General features: G+C 46.9%; 1 protein-coding gene across 1 annotated transcript in view; it reads left to right on the plus strand.

Annotated features, from left to right (window-relative positions):
- Positions 1 to 13,952, plus strand: part of WDR27 (WD repeat domain 27) — a 163,627-nt gene extending 149,675 nt beyond the window's left edge. Inside the window, exon 26 of the mRNA XM_057310880.1 lies at positions 13,653 to 13,952. Within this exon, the coding sequence (XP_057166863.1) occupies positions 13,653 to 13,706 (54 nt within the window). The 3' untranslated portion in view covers positions 13,707 to 13,952. The remainder of the gene's footprint in view (positions 1 to 13,652) is intronic.
- Positions 13,953 to 14,163: the final 211 nt, after the last annotated feature.

The following is a 14,163-nucleotide window of genomic DNA, read 5'->3' on the forward strand; positions in this document are numbered from 1 at the left end:
TAAGAAATCTTAAGTTGTAAGTCGGCAGTATACCCCAGAAAGCCTCCCTCATAGCATATCTGTGTATGCTTATCTTTAATTTCCAATGTTTTTATGAACTTACAACTTACAGGATTTGCTTTTTATATCCCATGACATACTTTATGATTTTACTTACAAACATGATTTTTAGGTTGTGCATTTTATTTAATGTTTGTATGATTTCTGCTTCTGCATTCTGTCATGCAGCGCAAGTTCCTACAGGCATGGACTCTGTCCTGCGGCCGCCGTGTCCCCGGAGCATCTTCCCAAATGCTGCTGTGCGTTTTCCAGTGCGTAGTCGTTACCGGGCTTCAGATTCATGCCTGACACAACACGCCAGAGGAAGAGTGGCCCTGGCCCACAGAGGCTCACTAGCCGCGGTGTCTGGTGCTGAGCACACCGGCTCAGCCTGCAGCGGGGAGGCCGCGGGCGGCCGCTGCCCCGCCAGGCACACCTTCCTGCTCAGAGAGAAGCAGATGGAACCCTGTGTTGCGACAGATCCAAGGATCTGACTAGGCCAGTTTATTTTTTTTCTTGTTATGTTTTATATACAATTTCTGTATGTTTGAAGTAAAGAGGTTGCCTTGAAGCATGAATTTGAAACTTGGTCTTCACTAGAAGTTGTACTTTAGATATTGAATAATAGAACCGTAAAGGGGTTAGGAATTTGGGACTTCACATTTCGGATAAAATAATTTTTAGCATATGGTTTCTCTCATCTATGGAACATAAGAACTAGGATGATTGGTAGGGGAAGAAAGGGATAAAGAAAGGGGGGGTAATCAGAAGAGGGAATGAAGCATGAGAGACTATGGACTCTGAGAAACAAACTGAGGGCCTCAGAGGGGAGGGGGGTGGGGGAATGGGATAGACTGGTGATGGGTAGTAAGGAGGGCACGTATTGCATGGTGCACTGGGTGTTATACGCAACTAATGAATCGTCGAACTTTACATCGGAAACCGGGGATGTACTGTATGGTGACTAACATAATATAATAAAAATATTATTATGATAAAAAAATAATAATTTTTAGGTACCCCCTCTGTCCACCCTGCCCCAAAGTAGGCACCCTCTAGAGTCATTGCCATGAATTTCATTCCACTTAGTCTAGGAAAACCTACTAAAATTTCTGGAGCATTACCCTTAAGGAGACAGCCACGTTCTTCCATCGGTCAGCTCCTCCTCAGCTGCCGACCGCACGCCGACGGCATTTGCTTCCCGGGGGACCTGAAATTCCATTCTCCTCCTTTTACAGATGTCCCTGGGTCTGTAACACTGAGCAGATTTTCTACGTGATGGAACACATGTGTGATTCTCCCCCTACAGTATTTTCTATTCAGTGTGCATTGTGTGTGCGTGTGGACACGCGCATGTGGGCAGTGACATGCAGTCAGTCTAGAACAGCCCGTAGAGCGGATCTGCTCTTCGGCAGCTCAGCTCCTGAACTTGGGCCCGTCATCAACACCAGTGGAGTTTCTGGTGGTTCGGGTGATGTGGCTTCACTCCCTGGAGATTTCCAGCCACGACAACGCCGTGGGGCTTTAGACGTGGAGGCTAAGACAGATACTGTACTGCACACACCTGTAGTTGCCCGTCCACACTGGAGGCTGAGAATGCCGAGGAACCCCGCCCCCCAGCGGTGCCTCTGCAACGCGTGCGGCGTGCACTCTGTGTGCTGAGTCCAGCGGCCTCCTTCCATCTGTCGGGCAGGTGCAGAGCTGGCAGAGTGCCACCTCCCTGCTTCAAACACAGACGCAACCATGCACTCGGCGTCCGGCTCCGTGGAGGGTGTGCGGAGACTCCAGGGGACTCCCCTGCTGAGCTTTCCCCAGGCCCCAGATCCCTGCGTTCCAACCCGTAGAGCAGTAACTTGAGAGAGTATCTGCATGGTTGCAAGTAGAGCTCGTCCTGCAGGAGCCCAGAGCTTCTCAGAGACAAACCAACATGGTATCTAAGCCTCGCCCAGGGCCTGTCTGCTGCATGCGTGGGAAGCAGCCAGTTCTTGGGTTTGCTGCAGTATGAGCTTGAACTGCTCCCCCAGGAGCCCACAGCACACAGGATAAATCCATTCTCATAGCAACACAGGGAAGTTTCAAGGTCAGGAAGGACACAATTGCTTGGGTTCCATTCCTGCCAGGACACCTGGGCGTAAGCCTTCGTGCTGAGGAAATGTGCCACAGACTCTGTGTGGGCACTTCATGCTCTGTGGTCCCGCCCTCCAGCCAGACTGTTCCAGAATTAACACTTCCCTGGGCTACCGTTCAGCACTGACTCACCTGGGAGAGCCCACTGTTGGCGGACCCATGTGTCCCCGTCCAGATCTGGCCTGGACCTGCCCCACCACCTGCACACGGGGTAGAAAGGTCACTAGTGCAGAGTTTGCAAAGTTGGCTTACTGGAACAAGCTAGGGGAGGGGCCGGAAGGCGACCACGAAACATTGCCCCGTGTTGGACTTCATCAAGTTTAAACAAAGTGGAAATGTTTACCCTGGACTAGAGACATTTGAGAGGTAATGAAATTATAGAACTGAAATCTCTGGAGATCTCCATCAGTTGCACGTTGGGCGCATCTGCCCATCCTGGAAACTCTGAGCTAAGTGATCAGGAGCGGGGTCTGACTGCTAGCCACTGTCCCTCGTGAAGTCTGAGTAATCAGGATGGTGGCCTCAGGTGGAGGCACAGAATTCCAGTCAGACGTCACACATGCCTCTTCAGAGAGGCTGGCTGCACACTGAAGCAGCATGTGATGCTACGTTTTTCTGAAATCCGTCAAAGAAACGGACATGGGCAACAGGGTGTGTTCTCTAGTTCTTTTCTGCCATGAGGGCTCATGAAGCGAACGTTTGCAGTATCGGCTAGCGTGAATCTTCCCCTCCCTGCCTCTGTCCGGGCTTGGTGCCTGTGTGAGGTGCCGTTGCGGTTTCTGCTGCCGATGCCGAGCAGCCTGTCTGGCGAGGGCCCCACTGGAGGGTCGGCACGCAGCAGAGGAGCAGGGTCCCACCCAGATCTGCCCCTTTTAGCTCTGCGACTTTTCACACACCAGATTAACCACTTTAAAAAAAGAAAACAACACTAGTTTTTTCTCTAAGTTTACCTTCACCCCTGGAATCGTGTGACTCAAATTAATGATGATGTATCAACAGAAACAGATACTGGGGAGTTAGGAAGGGTTTGATCAAGGGGTTGCACAGCGTGACGTGGGCATAAAAAGGCTTCCTCTTCGGGGGCTTCATGTATCATGGTGTCAGGGACTGAGAGCGGCCACCTGAGTGACCCCACATCAACCGTGTGTCTTATATGTGACACGTCATCTTCGCTATGAAGTGACTTGTGTTCCTGTATGTGTCATGCGTGTGTGTGTGCATACATCAGTCCACGTTCTGAAGCACAGTTACGTTGTTGTCCCCACTTGACAGATGGTAAAACTGAGGTGCAGGCAGACCGGATAGTTTACCCGAGGTTACTGGTTACTCAGTAACTGGTCCGCTAGCTTGGGACTCCCTGTCCTTTCCACCTAATTCACAGCGAGATTGTAGGTGGTCTTATCCCTACTGGTGTCCAAGTCTCATTTACAAGGTTAAAGAGGGAAAGAGAGCTGGAGAGTCCCCCGTTTGGTTATCTGCTAACCCCAAAAAAACAAAATTCAGAAATGTCACAGGACAAGGAGGTTTAATCCTGGGTGAAGCTACATGAAAACCGACACCTTATGCTGGGCACGTGGAGAAAGGCACTTACACTGGCCACACCCACCAGGGGTTTGTGTTTGCTTGGATTCTCACATTTGCTGCCCACAATCGTATTTGAAGCAGTTGGGTGAGAAGAGTAGCACTGGATATCATCTTAAAATTCTGCATTAGGAAACATTTGAGAAACTCCTCATTTCTAAATTTCTTCTTTTGGTGGATGAGGCTGAACAGTGATTTCTTTGTGAGGAAATTCCAAACCTTTCCCCTCATCTACCACAGAGATACCCCCAAGCACACAAAAGGGCAAATCCTGGCAACCTCTCAGACAGAGTCCGACAGCTGACTTATCCACACATGAACACACGTTCTCATCAGGCAGGAAGCCCCATCCATCTCAATTAAATGATGACATGAACTTCTCTCTTCCTTCCAATGGCACATCTGGGTTTTGTCTCCTTTACACCTGTTGTGTTAGATGAAGTGTCCGTGAAGATGGCCATCTCCAATCACGGGAGCTGTGGGAAGTCCACAATTTCCTATTTGGTGTTCCTGGGATTTCCCCATTACCTCTGAGAGCAGGTCGGCCCTGTTCCCTAGTGGCCAGCCTTCCTCCCGCCAGGAGGCCCAGAAGGGCGGGTCAGCCTGGGAGCGGGATTCAGGCACGTGAGGTCATTATAGTGCCACTAAGATGACACAGCTGGTGAATGGCAGCCCGCCCCACACTATGCTGAGCGCTGTGCTCTGCTGTCTTTTATTACTGATGGGCCACATACATTCTTTTAATGTTTTTTTATTATATTATGTTAGTCTCCATACAGTACATCCCTGGTTTTTGATGTAAAGTTCGATGATTCATTACCTGCGTGTAACACCCAGTGCACCATGTAATACGTGCCCTCCTTACTACCCATCACCAGCCTATCCCATTCCCCCACCCCCCTCCCCTCTGACATACATTTTGGATAGGGAATAGGGAAAGTATGAAGGTTCCAGAGAATCTTGAGTTTGGAGAAAAGTGGCCATTTTCAGCCCTGTTAAGACGATAAAATGTCGTAGGCTGAGCTGTATGATCTGCCCCACCTGTCATGCACTTGGACGGTGGTCCTCAGTGAGTAAAGAAAAGGTCTCAGTGCCTGTGGAGATGCAGAGAAAAGGAAATCAGGACATGTGGAGCCTGTGTGAGGCTGGCGGACTATGAGCAAACATGAAGCAGTTTAGCAGCCTGTGTCGTTAGAGCTGGAATCCATGTGAGAGATGCACTAAGGACCAGCGGATATCTGCATTTACGACCCAGAGTGCTTGTCTCGTTCTCCTTGTACACTTCAGTTCCTGCTGGAAGCAGAAACCAAATTTGTTTCACCTCTGGTTATTAACCATTTTTCAGGATTTCTCTATCGTATGTACAGAAGGTGTGTGATCCTGAAAAGTAGTCTTTGTTTACATGCTGCATGTGCAAACACCTAGAGTTTTACAAAATCTGGTTTATGATATATGCTCTTACTTCTTCAAATGAAGTATTACTGTAGAAGCGAGTCTCACTTGCCTGAAGTACAGACATTTTATTTGCAGCCTGCTCATGACTTAGAGCACAAGGCTTCCTTTTCTTAATACCCAGTTGGTATTTTGGATGTGATTTATTTTAAATAATCTTTGGCAACTCCCATTATCTACTTCGCTAGTCTAATGTATGGTAGCATTTATTACATTTTAAAATTTATTTTTAAAGATTTTATTTATTTATTTGAGAAAGAGAGAGAGAACAAGCAGTGGGGAGGCACAGAGGGGGAGAGAGAAAGAGGGAAGCAGACTCCCTGCCGAGCAGGGAGCCTGACGTGGGTCTCGATCCCAGGACATGGAGATCGTGACCTGAGCCAAAGGCAGATGCTTAACAACCGAGCCTCCCAAGTGCCCCTCATTTATTGTATTTTTTAAACTAACATTTACTGGTAAATAGTTTGCATAGAGTAAAATTCATTCTATATGGTATAAAATTAAATAATTCTTAATGGATGGATACAGCCATACAACCTGCCCCACAATCATTATGGAGATGTCCCCCATCAGATACCAAATCCCACCAGAGTCAGGATGGAGAATATCTGCCACCCAGGTCCTGTGAGTCCCTCTGTAGTCAGCTTTTTCTTCCCACCCCAGCCACCGACTTGATTTCTGTTCCTTATGTCTTTTCAGGAAGTCATATACTTTGGATATAACACTATGTGTTTGGTGTATTTATTCTTTCATGTGGGATAATGGTTATGAGACTTTTATATGGTTACACGTATCAGTAGTTTGTTCCATCATACGGTTTCACATTTGTTTATACATTCACCAATTTATGGAAATTTTGGTTGTTTCCAGCTTGTATGTATTATGAGTAAAGCTACGGAAACATTCATGAACACCTTTTTGTGCCAATGCATGTTTTTAGTTTTTCTGGACAAATAACATACATATGGGATTTCTGGGTTGTATATGAAATGTATGTTTTATTTTATAAGATAAGTACCAAAATGTTTTCCAAGTGGCCAATTTTCCCTTCCACCAGCACTGAACGTATAAGAATCCCCCTTGTTTCACAGTGAGAGTAGGACATTTTTTATTCTAACACCAGCTAAATATAATGCAAAATGTGGTTATATGCTGATTTCAGTTATGGACAAGCCTATGTGACTCCTAACTAGAGCACGGCCAGTTGAATTCAGCTGCACCCTTGAAAATGCATTTTGAGTAAGTAGGATTTATCTCCAAATGCAAGATTGGAAAATCTAATGACTTAATTCACTACTTTGATAAAGAGAAAATACTTTGTGTTATCTCAGTAAATGCAGAAAAAGCATTTAAGTCCATTACTGTTTAGGATTAAAAGGAAATCTAGCAAAGTAGGAATAGAAAAGAGATTCTTAATCTGGTAAAGGTTATCTGCCAATATTTATAGAAAATATTATACTTAATAGATTTTACATGCATTCTCTCTAAGATCAGGCATATGAGAAGGCTATCTACTCTTAAAACTCCTTTTAACATAATATCAGAGATTTGATCAATAAAACAAAGAGAAACAATGAGAGTAAAAAGGCTTGGAAGAGGAGAGACAAAACTCATTATTTGCAGATGATTTGATCCATTTAACTGGAAAAACTAATAGAATCATTAAGCTTTTAGAAGTAATATAATTCAGCAAGGTTTCAGTAAGGTTGCTGCATGTCATATCTAGTTACAACAATCAATATACCAGTAATAACTAACTGAAATTAAAATAAAAATAATATTTCCTTTATAATAACAAATAACACTTGAAAGTAGGAGCTTAACTAAGAAAAACAAATAACTATGGAGAAAACTTTAAAACTCTAATAAACTGCACAGAAGATCTGAATAGTATTCCGTATCCTTTCATAATTTAAGTTACAACTTAATATAAGGATGCCAGTTCTTCACTAATTTATAAATTTATTGCAATCTTAATCAAAATTCCAGCAGGATTCAGTAAACTTATTCCAAGAAACATTTACTGGAGAAAAAAGATCCATAAAAGGCAAAGTCAACTTTATATTTTCTTTATCAGATATTAAGACATATGAAACCATAGAAATAAAAATAATGTAGCATTGGTTCAAGAACTGAAATAAAGCCAAAGGAATATAATTGAGAATTCAGAGATAGACGCATGTATATTTGGGGACTCAGTACATATTAATATGGCACCATAGAACAATGGGGAAAAGATGAATTATTTAGTACAATGTTTAGGGAAAATTGGATCTGTACAGTAACAAAAAAGAAAACTGTATTTCTATTTAAATATGCATACCTCTAATGATTTAAATATCTAAATGTGAAAGGTAAAACTATAAATAAATAGAGGAAAATGTAGAGTAGCTTTGTGACCTATGCTTTGGAAAGACTTCATAAAACTTAAAAAAAAACTGGAAAGTGTAAAACATGAGACAAAAAATGTGATGAATTTATTTTCATAAAGACTAAAGATTTATTTTTAATGAAGGACACCATGACAAAGGTAATGCTCAATAACTGACAGTAATATTTAAAACTGAAAAAATGAGCAGTATGTGAAAAAATGGACCTCGATTCTTGATGCACCTTAGAGAAAGTTGGGGCCTATGTGTTTTTTGGTTTTTTTTTTTAAGATTTATTTTATTTTATTTATTTCAGAGACAGCGAGCAAGCACAAGCAAGGGGGGGGGCAGAGGGAGGGGGAGAGAGAATCTCAATCAGCCTTTGTGCTAAGTGCAGAGCCTGATGTGGGGCTCGAACCCATGACCCTGAGATCGTGACCTGAGCTGAAATCAAGAGTTGGACACTTAACCACCTGAGCCACCCAGGTGTCCCAGGGCCTGTGTTTTAGTGTCACCCTTGTGCCTCACCTGCTGTCACTGAAACCTAATCTCTGTGAGTGGGCGTGGGTGCTTGTATTTATGTAAGCCCACTCCATGTGATAAGGTTTCAGAATGAGGCCACCAATGGAGAAAGATTAGTGTGTGTATTGTCCTGGAGACTTAATATAAATTTAGCTGTGTGTGTATTTTTATTTATCTTTCCTACAGTTCATTTTGTTTCCTCAATAAGTATTTGAGTTTTCCTTAATTCTCGATAATTCCAGCTATTATCCTTTCAAATATTATCTTTTCCAATCTCATTGCTCTCTCCTTCTGAAACTCCTTTTAAATGAATATTTACACTCAGTCTGTCATCTAAAGCCTCCTTCACATTTTCCATCCTTTCAACTCTATGAGTTACATTCTGGGTGATTTCTTCACACCTGCCTTCCAGTTTACAAATCCTCTCCTCAGCTGTTTCTAATCAGCTGTTAATCCATCAATTGTGAGTTTATGTTCAATGACTCTTATTTCTAGTTTCACTTTGTTTTCAATCTTCCAGTTCTGTATTATAACAGGTTATCCTTTTATTATGTTCCTAGCCATTTTAAACATACTGATTCGAAGACCATGTCTGATGGCTATGTTGTCTACAGTGTTCAGTACTCCATTCCTGCTGAGTCTTGTGTCCACTATAATTCATAAGGAAAGGTCCAGAGATGACCTTCAGCAGAGCTTATCCTTGATGGTCCTGCATGGCTTTTGGGGAGGAGTGGTCCGAGCGGTCTTAGGTTTGCTCTGCTGGGTGCTCTGGGAATATTAGCAGCTGAGACCACTTTTTTTAGTTAGTTCCTTGATATGGATTTCTTTATATCACATAGCATAAGTGAAAACTGCAAACTCCCTATGGGCTGCCCTTGGCTATGGATTTTGGAGGTGATTTCCTCACCTCAGGCTGAGATGTCTTGTCTCCCTGGTATCAAGGTGGGCTTCCCTGTCCATGCTTCACTCAGGTCTAAACACATGAATCTTCTGACTTTGTACAGGTTTCTTGGCCCAACTCCCTTTATCATGAGACCCCACATCCTCACCTTCTGTGTTCACATGGCAGTTAAAGCCCAAGACGTCCCCCCAACACACACACACTTTGCTTTAACAGAAACTGATTTCCTTGGGCAGAAAGTGATGTCATAAACGGGTCACCTGGCTTTCAGTTCCTTTCCCAGGCTTGTCTCTATTTTCCTGCAGCTCAACTATGTGAGTGAACAAGGCCCATCCAAGCTCAGAATGCGAGTCCCTCCAGGAGTCACTAGCCTCGGCTTCACGAGAGCAGTGGCGAGGTCAGCACCCTGCTGCAGTGCACAGCATGCACGCCCTCTCTTGGCATGTCCTGACTTTATTGAAGGAAAGGGACTTACCTGTCCCTCATAGTTTGTCTTTATGATTCACTGCCCTTCTGGGAACTTTCTACCCACATGGTTATCATGGGAGTAGCAAGTTACTGAACCCATGAGCCTGCTAGGGCCACAGTCAAACTGGAGCCAGCAGGAAACAGTGGCTGAAGCCTGGGAGCTTAAGTGAGATGAGATTTTGTTGCTGCTTGTTCTGTTTGTTTGTTTTGTTTTTATTTGGCTGTATGGACCGGAGAATTAGAAACTCATGGTTTCCAAAGAAAAAGAAGAATGAGGAAAACGTTCCCTGGGGCAGACACAGGTGATAACGACAGGGTGCTGGTGATGGCTGAGCCTGTGGCTTCGGCTTTCCCTGACTCCAAAGTCCTTTTTTGTTGTGAGCTCGTTTAGACATTCCGATAACCATATAATTAAATGCCTTTCTGCTCAACTCATCCAAGTTGGGTTTCTGTCCCTCACCACCAAGCTAGCCCCAGCCCCTTGTGAGTTCTCACAGCAACTTCCGGCCCTCGGGGCAGGGCAGTCGGGGACTCTGCCGTTCCCGAACGGGCTGTACTTTGTCACCCATCTTGTGTCCCGCGTGGTTAGACAAGCCCTCCTCCCCTCTGCTCTCTTCACCCCCCCGAAGGGCACCTGCGCCCCAGGGACCAACTAATGCAGATGGCCAGGAATGCACAGCTTGCCTTCCATTTCCATAGATGAAGATCTGACCCTCGGAGGTTGAATTCCTAGCCAAATTGAAAGGAAACTCACGGGAATAAGAGCTACTGTGTTTATGCCCTGGATGCGGTTGCTTTTCCTAATGTTTCTAAAGTTTGGAAATAGAAGTGCCTCAGCCATCTGAAACTTATTTTTATGTTGTTTGAAGATATGTTCTAAGGAAGGGTTATTAATGTTGTAAGATGTCATTAGTATGAGATTTGTAGCAGTGTTTTGCAGACTGAGGTATTTAGAACAGAGAAACCTCATTTTTTTTTATCCCAGATGTGTGTGGTTTATAATCATTGTCTGGTATAGTCCAATTAAAGACAAATTTTAAAATAAATTTGACACATGTCCATGAGCATAAGATTATTTGGGGAATTGTGAATAAGTGAAGTTTTGCTCCAGTGTGAAATCTTTGTTTTAGCCATTTCTTTGAAATAAGAACCAAGTTCTCCCTCCAAAACAATAAACATTTTCAGGCCAAAATCTGGACTGTAAACATCAGTCCTTCACTCTCAGGATTATGTAAGTGGTGTATTGGGTCTGAAAATTGCAGATTTTTATCTGTATCTGTCCTTCACCTGTTTGGTCCTACAACGGACTGTTTGTCGAGTGTGCCCCACGTGTCTGGTTCTGGTGTGTGCTTTATACGCATGAGCAGATAGAGCCCTTGGACTCCAGGATAGGTAATGTCACCCTAGTATGTATCCCAAACGAAAGTAGAGGGAAGTGACTTGCCCCACGCTGTATGGCAGACACGTGGTAGAAACAGCCCGACTCCAAGTCTGTGTTTGTGATCACCAGGCTGAATCTCTGGAAGGGGCTTAAAATTTTATTCCAGTACTGAAATCCTGGATGCCCCTCTGCACGGTGTCCAGTGGCTCCTCCAGTGACTCCCGAGGCAGGGTCTCTGTATTGATTCCAGGATCGTTATCAGTATCAATAGAGACACGTGCCAGACAGGGCATCGTGCTGTGCTATAAACACGCAGAAATGGTGTTTTGTTATTTCTGCATTTCTGATGTTTGATTCACTTCCTCATTTATGACAGCAAAGACCCTTCAGTGTCAATCAACATAAAAATGCCCCCCCGGGAAGTTGTTGATAGATCGATGATCCATCACCTAAGATATTGGGACGTCTCAAACCCAACAATATCTAAGAAAAGAAGAAAAACAATGGTTTTGGGGAAGCCGAGGCGATGTGGGGATATGTTTCCTGAGGGAGCGTGAGGTGCAGACACCCGGGGAGCTGCAGGCACAGCGGGGTGTGTGAGCCGAGCCCTCGCGTCGCGGGGACACTGAGCCCGGCCAGTGTCAGTTCACGGGGATAGCCGAGCGGACGCGCCGTCTGTGGCGAGCATTGGTCTCAGCACGCACCCTCGGGTGCGCTACCTCCTCCTGCACGCCTCCTCTGGCTAATGGTCAGTGTAACTCCACGCCACCCTGAACCCTGATCTGGGCTCTGCAATGGACAGGATGCACTGGCGTTAGGGGCGGGGGCCTTTGGGAGGTGGCTAGGTCGTGAGGTGGAGCCCTCAGGGACCGGCTTAGAGCCTCACAAAGAGCTTCCAAATGCCCCCTTCCCCAAGTGAGGATGGAGCCCCTAGAACCCGCTGGCCGTTGCTCTTGGTCTTCGGGGCCCCAGGCTGTGAGCAGCACACATCTGTTGTTTATCAGACACCCAGTCTGGTACTTTGTCATGCGGCTCGGGCTAAGACAGGCTCCCCAGGGGTGTCAGGAAGTTTCTGGAGCACACACGACGAGCCAGACAACGGTCAGGCCCCTCATCGGTGGCCGGCCTGGGCCGTGTCTGTGCAGCATCTCCGCTGGGCCCAGGGCCAGGGCTGGGGTAGGAGGTTTGCGTAGTTCCCCACCGCGCTGTGCAGTGTTGGCTGCCCCCTAGATTGTGCTCTGGGATGGGCGGCTGTCCCTCGTTGCAGCCCCCACAGGTGTCTGATGTCTGCCACCTGCTTCTCCAGGTGTGACTCGGGGAATGATCCCGGGAGAAGGTTGGACTCCTGGAGTCAAGGGTCTGCACCCCGCTGTCCTCTCTTCCTCCCAGCCACCAGGGATTTTTTGAACATCTAGATCTGTGGGAACAGAAGCAGCCAAGTTGTCTCCTATTGACTATTTTCCTACAGATATTTTACCTTTTCTAAGGCAGAGGCTTTTAAAAATCAAAGGCCACAGATGTGCATGTTGCTTCTCATGATGTCATCCTATTCTTTACCCGGCCGGTGGGTTGAGCGTGCCCCAGCTGTGGGCTGACTGAGGGCACTAAACCGAAATATGGCTGAAGATAGCCAAGCAGCATTGGTTCAAATACCACACTTGTACGGAGTCACTCACTGTAGCGTCAAGAACAGCTGGAAGTGGGCAGGTGCGGAGGGGCCAGCTCTGGAAGGCTTGGGGAGCACACCTGCCTCACACGCCCACAGAGGCACAGATGTGGGTGGGGACACCCCACCCAAGTCCAGAGGACCCTGACTGACCTCGTGGATCTTGTTCTGATTCCTGACCGTGGTGCCGAAGGGACGGTCAGACTTGGGACGACTGAATTGGCAGACGTTTGCAAGGGGGGGGCAAGGGTCACCGGGGTGAGATCATGCAGCTCTAGGAGGAGGTGAGGACCCTGATGTGGTGGCCTTGGGGACGCGGCGGGAAGGTCACTCTGAGAGGTTGCGCCGCAGGGCGAAGCCACAGCATCACGAGGGCGTGGCTGCTGATTATGTCATTTGGATGAAGAGCAGATTCAAAGATCATCCAGGTTTTAGATCATAGGATAGGTCAGGGTTGTGGTGGGTTCTTTGGGCAAGAGGAGTATGAGCGGATGGGATTTGAAGTCACAGTGGATGTCCAAGTGGTGATTCGTGTAACGTTTCAAAATGCAGAACGCGAGGCAAGGTATCACCATAGCAGGCCAGCATTCGGTCCAAATGGGAATGACAGGTGAGGCCGCCATGCACACATCCGCCTGAGACATCTGACGTGAGAGTGAGCGGGCACTTCCTGGACTTGCTCCCCAGGACACAGATCCCCGTCCCTGAGTTCACAGGGCAGGTGGGCTTTACCAGCTGGCCCCTGGGGACAAGGCAGGAAGAGGCCTTGTCTGACCCGCCGAGCGAACCGCCCTCTGCCCTGGGCAAGGGAGCAGAATGGTGGGAAGCCAGAGGGACGGGGCTCCTTGGCTCCTGTGTGTGGCCGAGAGCCGGCAGAGGCTTACAGAGGCTGTCCTGTCCCCTTCCCTGGAATGTCGACCGTGGATTCTGACCGAGGCTCTCACAAGTATCAGAATAGCAGTGGAACGTAGTTTGCAGTCGTCAACAATCAGGATAGCACCTGCCGTGTGTATAGATTTCAGTATTTGTAGTGCGTTTCGTTCTGTGGTCTGGAAAATCGCCAATAGGAAAGCACACACTGTAAGCGTATAGGATTCTCTGTCCTGAAAGTGATTGGACCACATGATATCTTGTTTTCAATTGCAGCTTGCCACGGTCAGCCTGGACGGCAAACTGCAGCTCTTTGTAGCCGATGGCTAACCGCGGGCCGGTGTGGCACAGGCGTGAGGGGGCCGCGCCGACCAGGGCAGGAGTCCTCCCTCCCAGCACCACCGGCTCAGGTCCCTTGACTCCACCAGCCGCTGCTGCTCTGCGTCACTCACGCCTGTAAGTTCCCTGCTCCCCCTAAGGGTCCCCTTGCTGGGAGACTGGCATTGGCGTCCAGTCATTCTGCACAGAGTGTGGCCAAGTTGGAACAGAATGTTCTTCAATAAAAAGTAACCTCGTGTTTGTTTTCTAACAGACTTTGTGTGGTGGTGGGCAGCGCTGCCCGCCGGCCTTATGACCGCGTGTCCCGGTTTTGCTTGGGAATGGGGAGCTCTGCACACAGTTTGTCTTCTGGGCTTTTCCTCCCAGTGGAGGCAGGGTTCCGAGGGTCCCCCACGAATTCCCCAGACACAAATGGCTGTCTTGGGGGTGGACAGCAGGTGTTTTCCCT

Source organism: Ursus arctos, unplaced genomic scaffold, assembly GCF_023065955.2.
Source record: "Ursus arctos isolate Adak ecotype North America unplaced genomic scaffold, UrsArc2.0 scaffold_13, whole genome shotgun sequence".
Lineage (NCBI taxonomy): Eukaryota > Metazoa > Chordata > Mammalia > Carnivora > Ursidae > Ursus > Ursus arctos.